Source organism: Podarcis erhardii (genome assembly GCF_964252035.2).
Source record: "Podarcis erhardii genome assembly, chromosome: 2".
NCBI lineage: Eukaryota > Metazoa > Chordata > Lepidosauria > Squamata > Lacertidae > Podarcis > Podarcis erhardii.
In genome coordinates this window covers 548,214-573,866 of record NC_138498.1, presented here as the reverse complement: position 1 = coordinate 573,866, position 25,653 = coordinate 548,214, and the positions used below count along the sequence as shown (strand labels likewise).

Genomic DNA, 25,653 nt, shown 5'->3' with positions numbered 1-25,653 from the left:
AGTCTATTTACAGAAAGGGAAGGTGGACTTCCTGTTTGAACCTTCCCCGTTCGATGCCAAATTAAATTATTTAAAAGCTCAATTTCCCGTTCTACTCACGGGTTGTTGTTTAGAATCCAATTGTCTACAGGAAAAAAGTCAGCGCTCTCCGACAGCGGCAATGCGGCTTTGCTCCGTGAAATAAGTGGTTGATTCAAAGCACCGCGCCTCTCACCCCACGTCGCTCCAGATTCCCGATACCGGGTCTCCCCGCGAGTAGGTGGGCGCTGAGGGTGCCAGCCAAATCCCAGGTTCACAGACTTCTCCCATCTGTGATTTCTAAGGGTCTCCGCCGTCACCGTGGCGGTCAGACCCTGTTTTTCACGGAGCCGGTTCCTCCCGATTGGAGGAGCTCCGCCATTGCCAGAGGTGCTAACCCGGAAGTCTCATCAGTTCCCCTTTTCAAAGCCATCTAAGCTACTGGTTATTGCCACATTGTGTGATGGTGAACTCCATAAATTAATTGTGCATTTTGTGGAGAAGGACTTTCTTTTGTCTGTCCTGGATATCCTGCCATTCATGATGCCAAAAACTTACAAGAGTCCTCAAGCCTAGCAGCAGATGTAAAATGACAGTGGCAATCCAAACTGAATTTGGTCACCTTTGTTTAACCTCCCTTGTCCTGTTACCTGACATGTTCCCTGGTTCTCCTGCTTCCGAACTTCCTTCACATTTATAGAAAGCTTCATCTGTCTGTGAAACAAAGAGATGATAACATTTTTGAGAATGTTTTTAAATGGGTGAATAACCCCCAAATGCACAGCTCCCCCATTTTAAAGCTTCATTTAGTTTGTTTAACACAACTACAGTGCTTTAGGGCTCTTCCAGCTTCTGTTTGCCCCATTGCTTTCTCGAGAGGAAACCCATTCTTCACACTGAATCAGAACAAAGGTCAAACAGGTTTTCTCCAGGTGGACATTGGCTCCCATTTAGCACTTAAAGAGCAAGTTTTCCTGGGGAAAGCAGCAGGGCAAGTGGAAACCCGCTTGTGCTTTCTAGGAATGGGGCAAGTGGAAGTGTGGGCGAGCCCTTCATTTTGCCAAAGGGCATGAGGTGCAGACTGTGCACCTCAGACCCACCCACCCACATAATCTGCTTCTGATGCAGAAACTTGGGAAGGAGCAGATGGTCATAGCTGTCAACTTTTCCCTTTTCTTGCGATGAATCCTATTCGGAATAAGGGAATTTCCCTTTAAAAAAAGGGAAACGTTGACAGCTATGCAGATGGTAGAAGGCAAGTGAAAAAATCCAAAACCTCACAAGATAGCTGAAATATCCTGCAGTGTCGTCTCAGACACCTTTCACACCCTTTGAGCTAAAAAGTGATATTAAGCTAATTTCTCACTATTTGGGGATCCATAAGGATCTGTGCCTTGGATACACAATTTTACACCATGGCAGCACTAGACCAAAGCACAGGATCTGTGATTTTTGCAGTCTTGTCAATGAGACAGATATGATTTGTGATTTAATGGTAATTTGGGAAGGAGGAGAAAACTTATTTAAAAAATTATGCCGTTTCCAGTGGATCTGTTTTGCTGGACCTTTGCACATGTACACTGCCCCTTCTCTTCCTTCCACTCTCTCCAATTCCATTTTCTCTTTCTTGACCACTTTCTCCCCTAGCCCCTCCCTACAAGTTCCCAGAATCTTCCCTTTCTCCTGCTTTCAGCTTCAGTGCTGGTCTGAGCTTTGAAAAGCACATGCAGCAGAAAAGAAGCAGATGAAGGTGAGAGCCTTCCAACTTTGTCCTCCAGCTGTACAGGACTTTTTGAGGGGAAGAAAGGCAGCCAGCCCCCTTCTCTCCTGTTAATGCAAAGGACAGTGAGTGGTGTGTGGAAGTTCTCAAGGGGGCCACCGCACCCATAGGCACCATGTTGGCTACCCATTTTGCTAGTTTTGTGGTATTAGACTTTATGGGGGAGTTTATCATGCAAAGGAAGGGATTTGGTTACTTTTGAACTGTTGGAACAAATTAGCTTTTCACAAATGCACTAATAGTTTTTCACTCCAGTGTCAGGCTTACATTTCAACGTACCTGTAGTTTTTCCGTCTGCAGGTTTGAGATTCCACTATCATTGTCATTAACATCATCAATGAACATATCAACTGCCCTGCAAATTAGAAAGAGCCAACAAGTAATATTACACACACGGCAGAAGTAAAGGTTCTCCACTAGAACCATACAATACAAAATGGGCCATACAACACACTATAATGCAGAATGGTGTAGCTGCCTTGAGTGGTAGATTTTAGGAGCCATTACTGAGTGGCAAATCCTCCTTTATTTATTATTAGATTCTTATCTGGGAGAATGGTAGCATTTGGATTTTTCCACCCCAAAAACCAGAGTATTTGGGGTCATCCTGACTGAGCAAGATGTGCACTGGCAAATTCATTTTTTTCTGGTAAAATGTACAACATATGTGCTCTCAATAGGGAGTCATAATCCATTATGGCTCCCTGCTTATATGCACAAATGATGGCAATGACACACAGGTATTTGCCTTCCGGCAACATGAAGCAGTCCTCCATTGCTGCTTGTTCATCAGTTTGAAAGCCTTCCTTCTAAAATCTGCAATGGCAGCATACCAAGAAATGCAACTATTCCCTAAAGTTATGACCATATAAACAAAAGTAGCTTGTCAGACAAGCTGGTTTGATAGAGACAAAAGTTGCATGAAACTCCAGAAACCTTGATTTTCTCTCTCCCCCAAGGTCAGCAAACCCAGCAGTAGCATCAACTGTGTGGGGCTGGTTGCATTTCCACAGAACAATTTTAGTTGATCCTGCTTCCATTGAAACTGCATTCCTTTGATTTGTTCCCAAAGTAAATTACTCCTGATGTCATTATTCTCTGCTGCAGAATTATCTATTGTCATCATCTTCATTAATCAATTAGTTTCTATAGAGTTACCTCAAGACAATGTACAATGGAAACATCAATAAACAGTTGCTGGGGGTGGTGGGGGTACCAGCAGTTGTGTTTAAAACAAAACTAAAACCATACCAAAGCAAAAACCCATTTAGCCAACTGGAAAAGCCTATAAAGCCTCAGTTTGTTTCTGGAAAGTGTGGATATTGGGCACCTGTCGACATTGGGCATCTCAACAGGAACGCTATTCCACAGAGCAGGGGCAGCCATACAAAAAGCCCTGCCCAGAGTTACCGCAGAGAAAACTTTGGAAACCTTTGGCACTGAAAGGGTAAATTCTCCTGCATGCTGCAGTGATCTGCTGGGTGAGATATAAGGTGGTCTCTCAAGCTCCCTGGTCCTGAGCTATAGAGGGGTTTATATCTTCATACCTGCACCTTGAACTTGGACTGGCAGCAGCTTGGCAGCCAGAAAAAAATCCCCCAAGTGGCGTGTTATATGCTGCCGGTGGTTTGTTCCCGCATTCTGCAGCGGCTGCAGCCTGTGGACCAACCCCAAGGGCAGCCCCATGGAGTGCACCAGAGTAGTGCAACCACGAGGTTACCAGTACATGGTCAAGTTATCCCAGTCCAAGAATGGCCACAGCTGTCTTACCAATCAAGCTGGTAAAAGGCACTCCTAGCCACGGAGGCACCTGCACCTCAAACTTTAAAAAACCAAAAACCAAAAATAACATAAAGTACATATCTGCTACCAACACCTTAGGGCCGATCAGTTTGCTTGAAGGATCCCCTTACTCTTATTTAACATCTATGTTAACTCCCTGGTCACATGTTGCCGTGAAACCGAAACCCATCCCCCCGTGTTCTCTAACGGCAGAAAAGTACCAGTTTTAATGTATGCGGATGACGCTGTTCTTCTCTCTCAAACCAAAGTGGGCTTGAAACGTGCCTTAGGAAAGTTCAGTGACCAATGTAACACTGAGCTGTTAACAATTAACTTTGCCAAAACCAAAATTGTACATTTTAACCGCTCCTTCAGGAAAGATAATTGGAGCGTAAAGGGAAACGCCATTGAACAGACTAAGATCTTCCAATACCTAGGCATTACTTTCTCTTATAATGCCAAATTGTCAACACACCTGACCACATCAGCTATATCAGCAGGAAGAAGTGCAAATGCCATCCTTAGATTATTCAGAAGGAAAGGAGCTGGCTTCCTCCTGATGGCCCTTAAAGTTTTCCAGGCAAAATCGTTAGCCCAACTCCTGTATGGCTCTCAAATTAGCCCTTCTACCAACCTTAAGACCCTTGAAACAGTACAATCAAAATTCTTAAGATCATTATTTGCTACCCCAAAGTGTACACCTAATGCAGTCTTAAGGCAAGAGGCAGGACTGCCCAGAGTGGAATTAAAAGTCTGGGAGCAAGCAATATCCCTCTGGTTGAAAATCCATTACAACCCTAAGGGACTGTTACCTTACTTCCTGGCTGCAGTTCCCTATCCTCCTTGGCTTATGCAAATAACTAACAAGATCAAACAAATTGGCCTAAACCCTGAAAATCTTCTTATTGGAACTCTGAACAAGGCTAAAGTAATCATCACTCAGAGACTCTACGATGTTGAATTACAACAAGAAGACGCCCTACTCCCGGAGACGTATAGATCTTTAAAAGCTTGGTCTAATTTTTCAGCTGCCCCTTACTTAACTAACATCACTAACGAAGCTTATAGATGGGCTTTCTCCAGAGCCCGCTTTGAGACAATGCCCTCAGCAGTGCTGTACGGCAAATTTACGCGGGTACCAATGCATGCGCGTCTCTGCCCCTGTATGTCTAATAAGGTAGAATCTGTCACTCACATCCTTCTATTTTGCGAATTCTATAGTGAAGAACGAGCTCAACTTATTTTGCCGCTTTTATCAAAATTTATACCCCTTCAACATTATTTGGAATCCTCCCCCGAAATTCTACAAAAATACCTTCTGGAAGATTCCTCAAGCTCAATATCATATGAGGTGGCCAAATTTTGCACTTTAGCAAATCAGGAAGCGTAAATCTCTTTTGTTGAACGGCACACTGCGAAGCTCCCTTGCGTAATAATTTTCTTTTTCTTTTCTTTTTTTTTCCTTTTTGATGCTGTTGTTGATTTCCTTTTGTATGATCTTGTGGTGTTCTGTGTCACTGGCTTTTGCCGCAATAAAACTTGACTTGACTTGGGATCCCCTTACCCCAGTCAGCCATCTGGATCTACCCAACTCGCACTGTTGCAGGTGTGCCAGAATAGCTGTTCTGCATTTGTAAGGAACCCATATTTTGGTGTCACAGCTCCTAAACCCCAGAACTCCCTGCCCATTGACTTTAGGCAGGCTCCTTCCTGTATTTTTTCCAGTACCTGCTGAAAACTTTTCCATTTGGGCAAGCCTACCCAGACATGTAAAGTTGATGGGTATTTAACCCATAATGTTAGCTTAGAATGTATACTTTTAACTGTTGATTTTATTCATTTTGCTTTTTATAGCATGTTTCTAACACTGATTTTTATTGACAATTTAAATGTATGTTTTATATTATTTGAAAAGTGCTTAGAGGTTTTATTTCAATTTAAGCAGTATATAAATTTTGTTAAATAAATGAAAGAACCAGGCTAAATGCAAGAAGAATTCAGCTGGGTTATTTTTTCTGGCTTTGCACCTTCTGGTTCTGGCGAAAAGCATAACAACCTGGACGGGTCAGTAGAAATATTGTTCTGACAATTCTAAGCCATTTTCATGGTTGCAGTTGTGCTTTTTTCAGCAGCCACAGTTGATGGAGATGCTCATGCCTCATCTGCGTTGATCTTTCTCCCTTCAGTTCTGTACAACAGTATGGATAAATTTAGCGGTGGTGGTGAGCACTGTGTTAGGAGGATTGCTATGAAACCGATCTTGGATACATACGAATTTCCAATTGAAATTTCTATGGCATCCAGACTCCGGAAAATCTCACTGAAGCGTTTCTTGTTTTCAGTCCCTTTCACTTGGCTATTGAGATCTGGAAAGGAGGATAAAAGGGATAAAAGAGAAATCTCCGTGAGGCCTTGTGCAAACAATGAAAGATAGAATCTAGCCATGCATTCTGGCAAAATTATAGAGAAGTCTTGTCTTCCTTTCAAGCTAAAATCTATTGAAAACTATTTAAATAATTAACAATATGGATGTGTTTGAAATCTTATTGGGCTTAGTGAATGCTCAAACTGAAATAAAGACAGGCACAAGATTTGCAGAGCTGGCTTGAAACTCTCCTTAATACAAACATGCCATTTGCTCCTTAGGAAAAAACAACAGTGATGCTAGTTTGCAGGAAGATCTGGCTTGTCACAGCACTCGGTACTTTTCTTCTGGAGGTACTCAAGGCTATGCAGTATGGGCACCTCCCCCCCCCCAAAAAGTTAAAAGTGTGGCATTTACTCTAACAACTTCATGGTGTCTGCCAAGACCCTTTTTCCTTAAAAAGAAAGAAAGGGGGAAAGCACTGACAGTACTAATTGGCTAGCACACATGACATCAGCAAGGCATCGGTCCTGTGAGCAGTTTTGCAACTCTTTTAAACATATTTGCATTTTTAAAAACAGAACATGGAGGATAAAAGTATAAATAAACAAACAAACATACAGCATTGTGAAAAGTAAAACTTAAAGAAAGGCTGTAAACATAGGAGAGAGTGGCAGAACTGATGGCTGACCCAGCATCTGATCTGATAAGATCCAGCAATTGTCATGTAAACTGAAAAGTTGCCAGGCTTGTACCACAGACCAATAACCAACTGTGGCTTCTCTTTAAAGATTGTGTCTGTCATCCCCCCCCCCCCCGATGACAAAAGCAATACTGGATGGGTCCCACTGCTAGTAATATCATATTCTGAATCCATGCAATTGATGGGGGTGGGGCTAGCGAAAGCTCTGGAGCAAAAAATGGGGCACTTGGACATGGAGCTTTAAAGTGCAGACCTGTGCCTGGAAAGAGTGGGACACAAGGTAAGTGTGGATAAGCCCTGACTGGCAGTGGCCTAACAGAATTTCAGGTCTTCCCCACACTTCCCCCCAGGGAAAACTACTCTTTAGTGCTCAATCGGAGCAAACAGCAATTGGGGTTTCTGTGGATTGCCATTTGTACCGATTTAGAGCTAAAGAGTGGGTTTCCCTGGGAAAGGTGAGGGGAAAGTGGTAAATGGCTCAGACCTGTGCTTCCAAGGCACATGAGAAGCGGAAGTGTGGACAAGCCCTTAAGACATTCCCTGCCCTTCCTGGAGATGTTTGGGATTGAACTTGGGCCAGTGTTCTCTCTGAGGACATCACAACAGTCATTGCAGTGGAGAGAGCTCCATGGGACGTGGGGAACAAATTGTCTCTTTGGTGTGGTCCTGAATCCAGACTAATTCCAGGAGTCCTGTTAAACAGGATCCACCCAAGAAAACTGACCTTATTTTTTATTTACCTATTTCACACCAGTTGCCAGAAAAACGGGGGCAAGGATGATATTTCCCCAGCCAGTGCTCCACTATTTTTATAACGGTCCTGGTGAGATTGATAGACAGCTGGGACTCAGCAAAAATCACTGAGCTCCACTTCTAGACTTGACAAAATTCAGGGGGCAGGAGCAACTTGCCTGTGGAGCGAAGCTGCACTGCCAGCTTTCAGGTAGCAGTGCCACTGCTGCTTTCTGAGAGGGAGAGGATAAGGTGGGAGGGAAGCCGGCTTGGTGCAGGCAAATGGGCAGGCTCAACTTGGCACTCCCTCCCATGTGCCCACAATATGCCAATCTCCGTGACACCTTGCTCCTCTCCTTCCTGGTAAGTGGTCTGGCTACCACTGGAAGGAAGCAAGGATGTGCTCCATGCTGGTACCAGAGCTTCTGATGCCAAAGAGAGACGGTCCTACCCATGGCCATTGGAATCAGGGGCTGCTTGGGAAGTGACATGACAGGCACCAGTAGCTGATTGGTTGGTATCAGGGTAGCATGGAATAAAGTGCATTGCATTACTCTGCACTATTTTCAGCTGGATTCCAGCTTAGGATATTCACAATGGAAACCTGCTTAAGCCAGAACATTAAATGTGTTCTCCACGCATGCCCCATGCCATCACCAACTCTGCTTCAAAGGGTTGAGAGAATTCCAGTTTTGGGAGGCACACAGGGGTGAGAAGAGGGACAGGACATTATGTAGTACAAGGAGAAATGCTTGCACTGATTGGACCATTGCTGCTCTGCAGAATTTCACCCCTTGGCTCTCCAGTTGCAACGGGGGTTAAATTGTGCCAAAATTGCCTTTAAAAGCTCCAAAACCTCAAATTTTCTTGTAGCTTTTACTTATATATATAAAAAAAGCCCAACAACTTTCAGTGTGTCATGGTTTTTACTTTTTTAAATATGGTGATCCTACTTCTGGGGGAACTCTTTGATGGGCGGCTGAGGATTCTCAGCATTTCACTCAAGGTCACAATACCCAAGATTCTTATCCATAACTGTTCAGCTGGCCTAAAGTCTATATTGGTTTGTAGTACTATAAACTCTCTTCCAACCTTTCCTTTTTCTGCTGATTCTTCTAGGGAAAAACTTGCTTTACTTTCCTACTAATTTTGGTCTGTTACCGCTTCCTTTCCTGCTCAAAGGTGCTATTTAAAATTGGACAGAAGAGGGCAAAAATAGTTCAGTAGGGTTGCAGCCATCATTGGTGCAACCCAACCACATTATGACATCAGTGCTGCCCAGCCAATCCCTATGAGAGGCTTTATCAGGGCCACCCCAAGACATTTTGGCACCTGGGCGAATGCCCTCCCCAACAAGGAAGAAGGGGTGAGGGAAGATCAGGAACCAGGGGGAAAGAAAGATCAACATCAGGATCTGCTACCCCCGTGGATCCTGCCGCCTGAGCCGGTTGCCTCCCCTTGCCTCATAGGTGGGCCAGCCCTGGCTTTACCACAAAGTCACTGAAAGACACGTGTATCCAGTCAGGGTGCAGCAGCAGACCAGGCACGCTGGGGGTCCCTCAGGGCCCTTATTGGCCTCACAGCCCTCACCCATGGCTGCAGCACCGCACTCCAGCAGCCTCCTCATGGCCTGTGGGGCACAGCGGATGTGCTGAGCAACACAGGAAAGGAGGGAAAAGGGGCTGCCAAACTCCTCAGGACACTGCTGGGCGTCTGTTCCCCCTTGCGCCCCCGTGGGCACAGTGCACCAGCCGCCTCATCATAATGATGGGGTGTGCCAAGCAAGCGTGAAGCAGCAAGCAGAGAGGAGCATGCATTGGCGGCACAAACCTGTGCCCCCCCCCTTCTAGACTTCTCCCTAGAGTCTCACTAATGTCCAATTCTGTTTCCTGAAACAAACACATGGCCTGGCCTGACCGCTTGTGCAGAAGACTCAGATGGGGGACTTGAAGTGGTGGAATCTAGACTTGAGCACTTCAGACTGCATGGGGAAGAGGCCATTTTAGAATGCTTCCCCGTGGAAACCACCAAGCAACAATTTAAAAAGAAAACACCCTATATGCTCATAATAAACCTGGATATCAGGATGCAGCATGTGTAAAGATGGCCTAACTCTGGGTCAAAACTCTTTGCCAAACCTTTAAAACAAGGCATGTGCTTCTTCATACCATAAACAGAGCAAAATCTCTCTGCTCTCCTTCCCCCTCCTCCAGAAACAGGATGTGGTTGCCTTAAACTCAGGGGGTTGCTTCACTAAGCAGCAAGCAATGGGAGGAAAGGCTTGTTTGTCAGGCACAAATGAAAACGAAAAGAGCCAGCAATGTTGCTCCAAATCATTTTAACTCAGCTGGGTCTTGCACCTTCTTGCTTGCCTCACTACTGAACTACGCAGATTGCCCAGTTGAATTTTAACGGGAAGGCAGCCAATAGGGAAAAGACAAAGACTTGAGTTTAGTTTCGTCCTGACAGTATTGGCTGACACACCTTGGCCGACCATGGAAATTGCACGGGTTGGAGGAAGAGGCTTTGCTGGCCTGTCTTTGTGGACAGCATGCATGCTAAGTGCAGCAGAATCCAACCATCTCTGCAATCTGAGAATTCTCAGTGTCTCCAAACAGCACAAACCCCTCTGTGATGTTGATACTGTTGTCTATGTGAAGGCACGCCTAGGAAGTTGGCTTTTGCCCTTTGGGGCATGATATGCAATGCTGTAGCCGGCTCTGTACATCTGCAGCAATAATCCTAGCTCTGCATAACAAAGTGGAGTGTGGGGTTCACCTTGCTAGTGCTGGGGGACGTGATGGTTAATGGGGAAGATTGGTTGCTAGGGATAGTCCGGGAAGTAACCCTTGGTTTTCATTTCTGGAGACATCTGCTTGAACTCTTGTAGCAGAACAGTGTAACCTCCTCCCAACATCCAAATATCTGTGTGTGCAAATTTTGGGCATTCAAAATGGCTTGACTAGATGGACTGGGAGGTGCAGACTGTTTGTTCTAATAGGTGTATCCTACATTCCTAGCTTAATGGGTTCTCCAAGTGGCTTGCAATCCATTTAAAAGAAAAACAATTCATACAGAACCCCCATCAGAAGAGAACCCTAGAAAATGGAGCAATGTAACAAGACCATAGAATATAGCAAACCAGCTGTCCGGGATACATAAAATAGGCACAATTCCACTAAAAACAGTTATGCTAAAATTAGTCTTTAACCCTCTCACAGTGCAGTGACAGCAATAAAATGCCAGCTCTCCAGGTGATTCTCTCTGGGTAGAGTCTCCAGAGGGAGGATGCCACTACGGAGAAGGCCCTGGACCTAGTAATTGCCTGCCACATTTCAGACAGTGGCTGAAATGAAGGGCACAGTCATGGGTGCAGCCAGGATTTCTGCAGATCCAAGCTATCGGAGACGTGATTGGTCAGTTAGTTAAGTATTTTTATTTACTTACTTGATTGGAGGGGCAGCTGCCCCCTGTGCGTCTGACTATGCTCATGGGCACAGCTAAAGTAGAGTAGGGATTTGTGATGGACATGCCTGGTGGTGATGGCTTCAGCACTGTCCAGTGAGAGTCCATGTCTTATAGCACCTCCCGTCCAAAAGTAGCTATAGGCTGGTTCACACTTAAAGCATGGCTTCATGCTTTCTAGGCACAGGTCTGAAGGGGGGGGGGGTTTATCCCTGCACTTTCCCTGGGAAAACCTGCATTTTATTGCTAAATCAGAGCAAACAGTAATGTGCAGAATGTGCAGTAATGTGCAGAAAACCTGATTGCCATTTGTTCTGATTCATTGGTAAAATGCAGGTTTTCCTGGGGAAAACACTGATCCCAGAAAACCCCAAATCCAATAACAATACCTCTCAGACCTGTGCTTAGAACCATGCCACAAAAAGATGTGTGGATGAGCCCTAAGCTTGCCTGCCAGAGAGTCACTATAGCCAGCACTGTCAACGAGCCATTTAAGTGCTGTGAAACCGACCACATCAGTGCATACAAGGACCACACTGTCTGCTAGAAGAGTGAAACCAATGTGTGCCCTTCTTACAGGGTCCACACTCCACAAGACTTCTACAGCTTCTCCCCCCACCCCCTCATATTTAATTTTGATATTCCTCCCTTCCTGGAAGTCAAAGCAAGTCTACTAAGGAGAGATCCCAAAGACATCCATGGTTGGATTTGCTTTATATCAATATTTGACATGTGCCATTTGACTGATATAACCATCTCTCTGAGCAGTAGACCCTGAATCATATAAAAGTTGTAGGAAGACCAAACTTTGCACTGCAGGCTATGCAGGGCTATATGTACTCTATGCTTTAAGTTGGCATGTACCAAGTTTATTTTAAAAAATCTGTGTCAAGTTGAAATCAACAGCTCTTATAAAAATTGCATGTATTTGCCTAATTTATTTTGCTTTGTCCACAGAAATCTTTGCAGGGCACTGAAACTCTGTTCACTCAGCACTGGAAATCTTTCCCAAAACACACACTGCCAATTTCACCTGGTAGTGCTCACATGTTCAAGGCTATTTTTGCAACCATGAGGACTAGACACTTGGTTTTTTTAAAATGGAAGCTGAACAGACAGTATGCAGAATATTGTACTTAATACCAATTTTTACATCTGTACAATATGTGTTCAGAAGCCTAGAATATGCACAGTCATGAATGTATTTTATAACACTGATATCTATCTTAATATTAAGGAACTCTATAACTCAAGAACTCTTCCTAAAATTTAGCCTAAATGTCTTATTATATAAACATAATAAGCGTGCCTTGCCCATATCTAGGGATGGGCAAATCTGTCAATTCTAGTTCATTTCTCATTTTTTCAGTCTTAGTTCAGTTCTTCACATTCCACATTTGAAGAAGAAGAAGAAGAGTCTGGATTTGATATCCCGCCTTTCACTCCCTTTAAGGAGTCTCAAAGCGGCTAACATTCTCCTTTCCCTTCCTCCCCCACAACAAACACTCTGTGAGGTGAGTGGGGCTGAGAGACTTCAAAGAAGTGTGACTGGCCTAAGGTCACCCAGCAGCTGCTCGTGGAGGAGCGGAGACACAAACCTGGTTCCCCAGATTACGAGACTACCGCTCTTAACCACTACACCACACTGGCTCATGAAGTCCCTCATGAAGATTAATTACATTTTAGTGCTATTTCCTAATATACACATTTTTTGCAACATAGTTTTTTCTTATATATTGCATTACATGCTATTTTCACTAATATATGCATTTATATCCTGTATAGTTAAAGCTATGGTTTTCCCAGTAGTGATGTATGGAAGTGAGAGATGGACCATAAAGAAGGCTGATCGCTGAAGAATTCATGCTTTTGAATTATGGTGCTGGAGGAGACTCTTGAGAGTCCCATGGTCTGCAAGAAGATCAAACCTATCCATTCTGAAGGAAATTAGCCCTGAGTGCTCACTGGAAGGTCAGATCCTGAAGCTGAGGCTCCAATACTTTGGCCACCTCATGAGAAGAGAAGACTCCCTGGAAAAGACCCTGATGTTGGGAAAGATGGAGGGCACAAGGAGAAGGGGACGACAGAGGACGAGATGGTGTCATAGTGTTCTCAAAGTGACCAGCATGAGTTTGACCAAACTGCAGGAGGCAGTGGAAGACAGAAGTGCCTGGCGTGCTCTGGTCCATGGGGTCACGAAGAGTCAGACATGACTAAACGACTAAACAACAAACAATGCATTTCTATGCACACTTTACCCCAGAATATACATTTTTGTACACCTTACTTGTCTGCAGAACAGCACTGCAAAAAGTAAAAATACACAATACCATAGCAACAACTTATCTCATGTGAAATCAGTTCGCTGAATGCCTGGTCGAATAAAAACATCCTATGATCACCTATATATCATAGTGGAGTAGGCCTGGCATATTTTCCTGGGGAGTTTCACTTTTTTACAATCTGTAATTACTACAGCAGTGTTACTAGCAAGAGTCAAGAAGTTGTCCTTTTCCTAAAGCAAACACGAATGCCTTGGGCATGCCTGGTGACTACTACGCAGGCTCATTTAATTGCTTATAATTCTAGTCACTCATAAGTCTCCAGGTGCCAAAGTCTAACAACTCATCTCAAGATCTCCAGGGGATGAAGTTTAGCTCTCAGAGGGAGAAAATAGTGGTGGTTCCAGACAACCTGTGTGTTGAACATTCACCCTGATTTGTTTGTAGAGAACTTAGATAACAATGGCTGTTGACTGAGCATTAATTCCAGATTATTTGCAGGGAAGTTAAATGATGTTGTGTCAAAGCAAGTGTCATCCAACACTTTCCCGTGCATTTTCCTTATTATAAAAGTCTGATCTTTTGCAGAAGCAACTTTGTTGTTTGAGACCTCTAAACCAACATTAATTGCACAACTTGAATTTGTGACAGAATTTCACCTGAAAACAGTTACTGTCTGGAAGTGCCTATAGCATGAAGACAGAAACCAGCAGATAGGCTATTTTCTGTTTGGCTTGAGTATTTTTGCTATTAGAGCCACTTGTGGCTATGAGGCTTTGCCCAGAAACTACTGGACACAGGCTCTGTTCCCAATGCTCCCAGGCAAAATCTCTGTCTATGTCCAGGTTCTGTCCCTACACTACCAAGGCCCAACCCTTATTTCTAAGGCTCTGCCCCATTAATCTTAGGGTGGGATTTAATTTTTTTTATTTATTAATTTTTTTTATTACATTTTCAATTTACAGAAAAAAGAAAAAGAAAAAGCGATCCAACTTTCAAAATGCATTTTTACATTGTTAACTGGACTTCCCCACATCTCCCTCACCCTGCGTTCTTCACAATAAACATGTCAGCAAATTATTACCTTATTTCGTGTCTTATTTGTATCTTTCAAAATATTTTACTTCTAGATTTAAAGTACCTTTTTTCAAATATTTATGCCTTAGAATAATACATAAAATAACTTTAAATTTCACCTTTTTCTTACTTATAACTTAATTTTCTATTTTCCCAATCTAGTTGCAGGAGCAAAAATTTCCAAATCATGCAGATTCTTAACATTCATACAACTTATAATGTTTTTGTAAATAATCCTTAAATTTTTTCCAGTCTTCTTCCGTTGTCTCTTCTCCCAAATCTCGAATCCTGCCAGTCATTTCTGCCAATTCCATATAGTCCATCAACTGCGTCTGCCACTCTTCCAGCGTGGGAAGGTCTTGTGTCTTCCAACCTTTTGCAATAAGTATTCTTGCTGCTGTAGTTGCATACATAAAAAATGTTCTGTCGTTCTTTAACACCCTTTGGTCCACTATGCCCAGGAGGAAGGCCTCTGGTTTCTTAGGAAAGGTGTACCTAAACACCTTTTTTAACTCATTGTAAATCATTTCCCAGAAGGCCTTCACTTTTGGACACGTCCACCAAAGGTGAAAGAATGTCCCCTCAGCCTCCTTACATTTCCAACATTTATTATCAGATCGATGGTAAATTTTTGCTAGCTTGACTGGGGTCATGTACCACCTATATATCATTTTCATAATATTCTCTTTCAAGGCATTGCATGCCGTGAATCTCATTCCAGTGGTCCATAACCTTTCCCAGTCTTCAAACATAATGTTGTACCCAATATCCTGAGCCCATTTTATCATGGCTGATTTGACTATCTCATCCTGAGTGTTCCATTTAAGCAGCAAGTTATACATTCTCGAAAGTACCTTAGTCTTAGGTTCTAACAGTTCTGTCTCTAGTTTCGATTTTTCCACTTGGAATCCTGTTTTTTTGTCAAACTTAAAGACTTCTTGAATTTGGGCATAATGAAACCAATCTTGCACCCTATTCTTTAATTTTTCGAAGCTCAGCAGTCTCCAGTTGTCTCCTGGGTGGGATTTAATTAATGAGGTGCATCCACGGAATTGGCTCTTGCTTGTACAGTGGCCTTCCCACTTCTCCCCTTGAACCCTGAAATTGGCTCTGAAGGGGTTGGGAGAACCCCAAAAAGTGCACTGGAGGAGGAGAGGGGGAAATTGTTCCATCTGTCAAGCCCAGATGCTTGTCCTAATGGAATAATGGCCTTAGTGCAATGCTGAATTCCTTCCTCAATAACTTGTTTTTATGAAACCTGGTAACTTTGTAAATCAGTGTGTAGAACTGCAGAACTGGCTGGACGGGATCCTGAAACATACCCCTCTCATTCTTAAATGGTGCCTCTAACTTCTGCCCAGAAATTAATGCAGAAACGCATGGATTCCCACATTCCTTTGCATGTATGTGTCTTGTCCTTGTCCGGTGTGTGAATTTTGTATACATGGGGAACAGATCCTCCCACTGTCCTCCAAATGCTTGCTTGTTAAGCAGTGTCAACATCTATTCTGTGTATGCCAGGCCCAGGACCGGAAATAATGTTCTAATTGAGGCAGGGAAAGATGCTGAGGTTTTTTTTTTTTTTTTTTTTTACTATTTGACACTTTCTGTGAAATGAGGTAAGAGGAGCACAAAGGGAAGTGGAACTTCTGCCTTCTTGCTGAGCACAAATGAGCTGTAAAAACATCCACCATGGAAAAAGAGAGCCAGTGCCTACGGAGCCTTGTCCTCACTGTCTGACAGAATGAAATGGAGGCCTGATATGGGATATGAACCATTCGCTTAGGTCATACAAGGGGGCTGTAGCGCAAGCTGAAACAGTGAATCAGAGGCACATAGGAATCATAGAATCATAGAATCATAGAGTTGGAAGAGACCACAAGGGCCATCGAGTCCAACCCCCTGCCAAGCAGGAAACACCATCAGAGCACTCCTGACATATGGTCGTCAAGCCTCTGCTTAAAGACCTCCAAAGAAGGAGACTCCACCACACTCCTTGGCAGCAAATTCCACTGTCGAACAGCTCTTACTGTCAGGAAGTAAGAACATGAACCCCTAAGAGTGCTTAGGAGAACCACACCCATCCAGTATTGAAAATGCCTTGTGGCTTTTCTCTGTGAGACTATGTACCGTAATTCCCTTCCAAAAGAGGCAATGGCGGCTTTTAAAAAGGATTAGGGAAATTCACTGAGATAATGTGTTTCAGTAACTCCTAACCTGGGTGGCTGTGTTCTCCCTCCCCTGTGGGAGGCAAGAGGTCTCTGAGCGCAGGTTGCTGGAAACAGCCAAGAGGGAGAGAGGGCTGCTCCTGCTCAGCTCCTGCTGGCGGGCTTCCCATAGGCATCTGGTTGGCCACTGGAGGCGGGACTTGACTGGACACTGGCCTAATGCAGCCAGCTCTTCTTATGACTATTGTAGCAGACTCTGGGACTTAGAAACTATTAGCCCTGGGCTCTGCTTGTAACACAACATTGTGATCTATGGGGTAAGGTTCCTGTATCTGAGGATTGCTGGAAGATGAATATGGTGCATGTGAGACCAAGTCAGGGAGTCAGGTCACCTGACCTCTATATCCTTCCCAGCTCTAAGATGCTCTGTGATTTTGTGTCCAATGTGTAAGTGTGTACGTACAGAAGGGCAGTTAGGCAAAAACAGCCAGGAAATGGAAATATGTGCTGATCACAGCTCTGAGCATGGCTGGCAGGAGATGGACCATCCTGCAAGGGCTCCTCAGATGGCCTGAATAATTTCCACTCAAACATCTAGTGCAACAGCTGAAACAAATCTGGGGAGGAAAGTTTTCTAAAATTTCACGTGTGTGTGTACATATAGAATTTCAAATCTGACATTTCTGCTACAAAACTTTAAAAGCATTAGTTTTAAAAGTTGCTTTTTTAAGTTTCAGGATTAGGGTTCCAATTAGTGTACCTAGTGCTGTGTGCACATGCCTTCAGTTTCAGAGATATAACTTAAGGGTCAGCCTTTTAAAATAAGTTTTCAAGTAACAAATATATAATATATACAAATATATAACACCAACTACCTTTTGAGCCCTTTTCCCAACTGTGAATACAATAAGAATATAATAATGGTTTCTGAAGCAATTAATAACTGCTCCTGCTTTCTAAGTACTTCTGAAATGAACACTGCTATACTCAATCTGCCTAGTTTCATTTAGTTTCCTCTTTTTTGCATCAGCCACAACCAAGGACTGCATACTGACCTTGGGTAGAGACCCACAGGGGCTGTATTTGCACAGCAGAGGTGGTGTTGCCCATTGCAGTACCTCTTTGTCCCTTTTGCCTCAGGTTGTCTCTGGTCAAACAGGTTTTGCAGGCTGTTACTCCCCACATTTGGGGTGGAGGGAACTGTTAACTGCAGAGGACAGCTGGCTGAGTGTGTATATACACATGGTCTCTTTTGTGCTGTCTTCGGTTCCGACCAAAATCGTTGATCCCCTGGCCCTGAATAAACTGCTGGTCTCATCCACTCAAGCTTTACTCTCAGAGATCCGGCCCCAAACAACAGTGAGAATTTTCCAGCAAGTGCACAACCACACCTTCAGTGCAGCCCCAGATTAGAAGCCCCAGGACCTGCCTCCTGACAGTGCACTAAGAATGAGCTTCATCCTTTTTGCTGAAATAGATCAGAAGATTGCTTCACCTACCAGCAGGTTCAGGGTCCGCCATGGTCAAGTCCTCAGCAGGAAACGCAGGGGTGAATCCCAGCCCAAGTCCCCGGACGACTCAAAAGCCACAGGCTCTGGGAGGTGGCCCCATGGGTTCTGCATACTTTGCAGAGCCTTGCTGGTCTGCCAGAGCCCGCAGCCGCTCAGAATTTGCTGCTTCCTGCCGACAAGCATTTCCGTGTGAGGAAACTTGTTTGCCCCTTTGATTTGCATACTTTTCTTCAGCTTGCAAGAAAGAGGGCCCTGTGGCAATCCTACTGGCTTTGCTATCTGCAGCTGCACAAGGCCTCTTGGCTTTGAGGTTTTCCGAAATTAACAAACCTCACTTTCTACTCCGGGGAAAAATAAAATAAGCATTGTAATATAATGCATTGCATGTGCTTTGCCATCTCTGAACCTGTGTTCAGTGTCTTGAGGACCTCCTGACAGAAATATGGCTGGTGGGGATGAGGTAAAAAAAGGCTACCCCCCCCCCAGTGGAGGGGAAGGAAAGGGTCTTCTGGCTGGTCCCTGCCCAGCTCACGTCAGCGGCCCCTCTCTTGGGCAACTGCCACCAGGGGGGCCTCTGAAGAACCCCAGATCTCATGGGGAGTGGAGAGGCACCAGTTGCAGCTGCTGCTGCTTAAAAAAAAAAATCCATTGTTTTGTTAGCTTATGTTTCAATCACTGCATATTGCTGTAATAACTTTATGTAAAGCACTTTGTGACGTCTGCCAGAAAAGCAGTATACAAATGAATGAATGAATGAATGAATGTGTTTGCTCTGTAAGCCAACAACTATGCAGTAATATGCAGCAAGAGAAAGTAAAAATCCAAACATAAATAATGAAATGCATAAATTTTCTGAAACTGCTTAGACCCCCCTGGATCCTGGACACCATAAGCCATCGGCATTCATGGCACATGATTGCAGGCTTCCTTAGAGCAGCTCTGCAAAGTGGACTAGTCCTGCTCACCCCATGTGACAGCTAACGCTAAGAAAATACTGGCTTGCTTAAAAACACCTATGATGTCTGTAACTAAGGTAAGATTTGAATGAGGGGCTTCCGATTTTATGTTCTTAGCAGCTCTACTAAACTGTACTAGCTCAATCAAGTAAAACGGGAGATAAACTGTGGACTTTAAGAGAGAGCTGAAAACAATTTGTGAGAGACATCACTGGACTTCAACTGCTGGGTCAGGATGCATGGGCAAGGGGGGATGGGGGGTAGCTGCCCCCCCCAAATCAAGGAAAGCAATAGAAATACTTAACTAACTGACCAGTCATGTCAGTTCTGCCCCCCTAACAAAAGTCATGCCCCCCTAATAAAAATACTGGCTATGCCTATGTCGGGATGGGACTCTGTACTGCAGGAGTGATGCATCTATGCCCCCACCCCCATTCAGGGCTGATGGGAGCTAATGCTTGACAATATATGGAGTTGCAAAAAGCAGTTCCACTGTTCAGGTACAAAGGAAGCAAATGAAGTGGGTCCCTAAATGCTTGTTTGGGTGAGGGTTAGGACTCTGGGTCTGGAACTGTTGAAGGACTGCTGTCATAATGTTAAACCAGGGATGGGTCAGCTTCACTTTGGGTGGTCTTTATAATAGAATCCCCAGGGCTCATTTCTGTGTTTTCACTTTGCAAAGGAAGAGTGCCAACTCAGGCTCTTTTACTGTTTAAAGCATAACCAATCCGAAGCTATTCTGAATATGCACTTTTGCTTCAGAACATAAAAAGGGCTAGTATTAGTACAGGATTTAGCATTTTAAAATTAATGAACAATTCTACAAGGTACTAATTTGAATGGTCCACCCCTGACACTTTATGGCTCTTATCCCATGTTGATGGCCTTTCAGCTGATTCCCTGGTGGCCCCCTGGAATGTAGAGTTAACCAAGGCTACTGACTGCCTGGCTCCAAAGCACCCTCTCTGATTGCATGGAGCCCAGACAGCCCCATGGTTTTCTCCAGGGCTGAGGCCGATGAAACAATCACTGAGACAGCTAGAGCACCAGTGGCAGAAAACTAATTCTGAATCAGACCAGACACAGGTTAGAGCTCAATGTCGAGCCTACCAAGTGGCGATAGCAATAGCAAAGAGGACCTTCTTCACTGCCTCTATTGCATCTGCAGAAAACAGTACAAGGAGACTCTTTCAGGCAGTCTGGAATCGAACAGATCCTTTTCACCACTGGGTTCTGGTAAGGACTCCCAAGATCTCCTGAAATGACTTTGCGAAGTTTTTTGCAGATTAAATAACTCAGATTTGGAAGGAGGTAGACTTTACCGTGGTAGCAGGGCCGGGACAGGAGAGTGGCTCCCAGTACGTTTCCAAGCACAAGTCAAAGTGTAAGTGCTCACCTTTAAAGCCCTGCAGACCTGAAGGAGCTTCCACTCCCATCTCTGAGGTCCAGCTCCAAGGGCCTTCTGGTGGTTCCCTCACTGCGAGAAGTGAGGTTAAAGGCAGAGGGCCTTCTCAGTAGTGGCACCCTCCCTTCTGATGTTAAGGAGATAAGTACGGTAACCTCACAACCTTTAGAAGACATCTGAAGGCAGCCCTATATAGAGAAGCTTTTAATGTCAGAAGTTTTATTATGTTTCTGTATATTTGTGCAGACCAAGGATCAACCCAAGATCCTCCTAGTCTAGCATTCTTTGGCAGCAAATAGTAAGCAATATGGAGTCCATCTGTGGACCACAGCCGACAATTGGGAAACACTGGCTTGCCAACACTCCAAATGAAGAACAGCCTTTACCAAAGGTGTCATGGACATTGAAGATCCTTGAACTGAGGACGAAAGGGAGAAACATGCTAAGAGGAAGGCATGTTTGGCAAATCCTCATCATGATCTACTCCCACCTGGAAACCTCTTTCCCCATTGTGGAAGGACGTGTGGATCCAGAATTGGCCTCCACAATCACTCACAGACTCACTGTTTGTGTTTTAATTGGGTTTTATAAACAAGAATAATGTTATAAAAACTCTGTTAAGACCATGTTCATGGAAGACAATTGCCAAATGATTGCCAAAGAAGAAAACTTTCTGCCTGCCTCTGGTATACAAAAACCTTTTCTGTGTGTGCCACAGTCACCTCTGATCAAACAGGTTTTGCAGGGTTTTGAAACAATATAAAAACCTGCAAGGCCTATTTGACAGAGGCAAATGCAAAATGAACATACACGCCAAGAAAATACACATCAACCTACCCTTTAAACCTCCTTCAATCTCCTTTCCCCTTTTGTGGGAGCTGGGGTGCCCATCTTCAGCCTGTCTTTGAGGGCATCTCCCTAGCTCCCCAAAAGTCAAAATAGGAACTGATTTACCAGGGACAAGTACTAGAAATTATGTGTGAAAAGCAAAGAACATTGAAACACATGAGACTTCACACCTATGTCCATTATTTCACATCTACCTGTGCAGCCATCATGGTCAGAATTTTGCATTATTTTGAAAATGCTTACTTCTATATTAATACCAGCTCTAGGGCCTTCATGGTGTGATGGCAGGACTGCAGGACTCCCCAAGGAGCCCTCTCTCACTCTCTTTCCAAACCGGTTTTGAACTTTCAACACTTATTGAAACCATGAATGTAGGGCCAGGGTGTTATTTTAGCAGACTTTTACAAGCATCTTTGCACTTCACTGTGCAATGATCACATCACCTTGTGGGATAAAAGTGAAAGTGATTCCGTCTGGGGTTTGTCAAAGCCAACGTATCTATACTGCATCTTGGCAAGACTGAACCCAAGACATAAAACGCTCAGAAGATATAAAGAACTGCAGGCTGATGTGGCAAAAGACTGAGTCAGGAGGACGTCATGGCACTTTCTGTCCCTACTTCTGCATTCTCAAAGCCACAGAAGACAACTCAATAGCAACCCTCCCAAAGGCCATTTGCCAACAGACTGCTTATCTGCATAGCATTTGCGTTCTTTTTCTCCAAAAATTATATGGTGGGTGGAGTTGGGGGAACAAACCACATTCTGCATGGAAAGTTGCTGCAACCCTGGACACTGCATGGCTGTGATCAGGGCCAGATTGAGGTTTGATGAGGCCCTCAGCTACTGAAGGTAATGGGGCCCTTTATATGTCCAGCTGTCAACAACTAATTGTCACTGTTTTTTTGTTGAATATATGCTATATGGTAATTGATGGACCTAATAGGTATCTAAAGCCATTTGCACATAACAAATAGGAGCCGACACAACACAAAACACTGTTGCTGTATGTAGGTCCTCATAGGCATCCTTGAGATGGGCACCTTCAGTTTGACATTTTCTCACTTCATGAGTGAACTAGATCTTTTTTGTCCTCTACATGAGTGTCCACATTCCTTTCTTGCTTTCTGTTACTGGGAACTGTATTTTCCTACTCCTCACTTCTTACTGTGAACTTCACTAGCAGCTCACTTTGGCTGCCTGGCACTCCTCAACCACAATTTGCAACCATCCCTGCCAGGGAAAACTTTCAACTGTTTATTTTTGCTTGCTATTAAAGGCATAACATTTCTGCCTTTCCTGCATGTTTTCAGTGCAAGGCACTCCTTCCATAAACTTAACAAGCCCCTAATCTGTTTCAGGGCAGTGGTAGACCTTGGGAGTACAAATTTCAGTGGTGTCCTGTGTGCTGCCAAAATTTGACATCTCTCTCACACACACCCTTGCCTTTCTTTTTTTTTAAATAATTTTTATTAACAAACCAATCAAATCACATTAATTCCAAATTACAGAGCCAAATTTTAAATTTTTGTTGGGGGTACCGATGTTTCAAGCTCCGAAAGCGATCCAGTCATCTTATTGCTGCTGCTTTGATGTTCACAATTCTGTCCAAATAATGTTCATAATTCTATCCATTCCTTCTTTGTTGTTTTCCTCATCTCTTCTTGTTGTTTTCGTATATTTTTTCCTTTCTTTATTTTGTGACCTCTGATAATCACAAGCGAGTTGAAAACAAGCATTTTTATAATCCTGTGTGGATTTTTCCATTCATCCAAGAATCATATTCAGACAGCAGATGCATTTCATCACTTCCATAAAAACAATCTTCATGTCTGCTCATTAATCTTTGCAGGCCTGTCACTCCCTTCTTGATCTTCTCAGGGGGTTCTGCCAAGAGTCTGATATAATAACAAAGCCAAGGCCTCCTCCCCCTCTTAATCGTCAATCCTGGAACAAAGCCTGCCAACATGGCGACTCTCTTTTTATAACTGCGCCATTCCAAAAGCCTTTGATTCTTTTCCAGATCTCCATAAACCATGCCTTTGGTTAGTAATTCATTTCCACACAGTTTCTTAATCATCCCGCTTATAGTCAATTGTGCAACAGTAACTTCTTGGGGAGGGATTGTTAGGTAATCACATAGAGAGAGAAAAGAAAAGTCCCCCCTTTCTGTCCCGTTCCGAGATACCAACCCTTTGATGTATCTTCTTCTTGATATATTTTCCTGTTGAATCCAGCCCGTCGCTCAGCTTCACAGAGGTCACTTCAATTAGCAGTCTAAACTCCCGTTCTTCACTAAAAACATGTGCATTTGCTGCTCTCTCTAATTGTTATTTTGAGCTCCTGCAACCAGGTCGCGCAATCAGAGACGGCATCGGGAGAGCCATCCCACACGAGTGCTGTGCGCCTAGTGCCCTCACCCCCTTCTTCTTTCGAACTCGGGGGTGATTTATGGCAACCGCAGGTGAAGGCAGTGTTTCCCCCATTCCCTGGGGAAACAAGGAAGGCTACATACTCCCATATTAGCCCCTTAATTGCCTCGTGTGAGACGGAGAGATGGTATTGTCAGCCATCTTCCAATGCGCCCCTAGCGGCCCCCCGCACACCCTTGCCTTCCATGCTACATCATAGTTGTGGAGTCCCCTGCAGCACTCCAGAGGCTCCATGTCCAGTGCGACTGAACCAGCCACACTCTCCTAAATCCGCCTCCGTTCAGGGCTACTTTGAGGTGTAAAGGGACCATGGCAAGAACGGACCTCCTCCTCCTCTGGTGGATCCCTCGTGATGATTTCACATTTCCTAGAAAGCCTGGCTGTGACACTATACCAGATGCTCCAGGGCATTGTGGGAAAATGAACGTGGCAAATGCTTCCTCCTTCCAGCTGCTTGCTGCAGGGACTCCAGTGCTGCTTGAGGGTGCTAGCTGCTGAGGCTGGCACTTATTCCCTGAATGTTAATTCCATGTTCATGGCGATCCAGTTCTCACATTTCCTTTGTGGTGCAACAGTTCCTGAGATGCTGATTTGTGTGGGGGTCAGGATTGCATGGGGAGCCAGTTGTGTGTGGCAGCTCCCTGTGGGGAGGGGGAAGCAATTTTCACCATCATTTTCATGCAGTTGTGCTGATGAGGTCATCTAAAACACACAGACTCCTGCTCTTACTGCTCTTATTCAACATCTTTATCAACGACTTGGATGATGGACTCAAGGGCATCCTGATCAAATTTGCAGATTACACCAAACTGGGAGGGGTGGCTAACACCCCGGAGGACAGGATCACACTTCAAAACGACCTTGACAGATTAGAGAACTGGGCCCAAACAAACAAGATGAATTTTAACAGGGAGAAATGTAAAGTATTGCACTTGGGCAAAAAAAATGAGAGTCACAAATACAAGATGGGTGACACCTGGCTTGAGAGCAGTACATGTGAAAAGGATCTAGGAGTCTTGGTTGACCACAAACTTGACATGAGCCAACAGTGTGACGCGGCAGCTAAAAAAGCCAATGCAATTCTGGGCTGCATCAATAGGAGTATATCATCTAGATCAAGGGAAGTAATAGTGCCACTGTATTCTGCTCTGGTCAGACCTCACCTGGAGTACTGTGTCCAGTTCTGGGCACCACAGTTCAAGAAGGACACTGACAAACTGGAACGGGTCCAGAGGAGGGCAACCAAAATGGTCAAAGGCCTGGAAACGATGCCTTATGAGGAACAGCTAAGGGAGCTGGGCATGTTTAGCCTGGAGAAGAGGAGGTTGAGGGGTGATATGATAGCCATGTTCAAATATATAAAAGGATGTCACATAGAGGAGGGAGAAAGGTTGTTTTCTGCTGCTCCAGAGAAGCGGACACGGAGCAATGGTTCCAAACTACAAGAAAGAAGATTCCACCTAAACATTAGAAAGAACTTCCTGACAGTAAGAGCTGTTCGACAGTGGAATTTGCTGCCAAGGAGTGTGGTGGAGTCTCCTTCTTTGGAGGTCTTTAAGCAGAGGCTTGACAACCATATGTCAGGAGTGCTCTGATGGTGTTTCCTGCTTGGCAGGGGGTTGGACTCGATGGCCCTTGTGGTCTCTTCCAACTCTATGATTCTATGATTCTATGATTCTATGATTCTATGATTCTATGATTCTATGATTCTATGATTCTACTCCATGACGGCACTTACAAGAGCCAGAGAAAAGTGGCATATGTAGGCATTGGTGAGAAGGGCATTTTACAGGCTTTGGGGATGTGGCTAATGAATGTAAATGGGGTGCGGGATCTTGGTGTAAACTTGCATCCCTGTCGAGATCACATGCTTTCACTTGCACACCTATCAGTAATAGGCTGAGGTGGGGGAAGGGTACCATAACAGTCCTATATGTGGCTGGTGTTTCAATGGCTGCCACCCAACAATATTGTTATGTCCTAAGCTTGGATCCTAGAAAAATAGGCAAGTAGGGTCCTAGAGTGAAACAATTGATTGGCTTGCAGCATCAGCCCAATCAGACCCCAGGAGGAAGCTAATCAGCCAATCAGACGGGACTCATTGTGTAAATAATGTATATAAAAGTCTG

At 44.3% G+C, this 25,653-nt stretch overlaps 1 protein-coding gene across 5 annotated transcripts in view; it reads right to left on the bottom strand.

Annotated features, from left to right (window-relative positions):
• Positions 1 to 25,653, bottom strand: part of GMIP (GEM interacting protein) — a 91,545-nt gene that overhangs the window by 46,230 nt on the left and 19,662 nt on the right. For 2 of the 5 annotated variants that reach the window (XM_081851688.1, XM_081851689.1), the window contains 3 exons: positions 5,853 to 5,946; positions 2,078 to 2,153; positions 669 to 732 (listed from right to left, as the gene is read on the bottom strand). In XM_081851688.1, the coding sequence (XP_081707814.1) occupies positions 669 to 732; positions 2,078 to 2,153; positions 5,853 to 5,946 (234 nt within the window). Of the gene's footprint in view, positions 1 to 668; positions 733 to 2,077; positions 2,154 to 5,852; positions 5,947 to 8,472; positions 8,585 to 17,427; positions 17,816 to 17,871; positions 18,413 to 25,653 lie in introns of those variants that run through there. The other 3 variants (XM_081851691.1, XM_081851690.1, XM_081851692.1) reach the window with 3 other exon arrangements.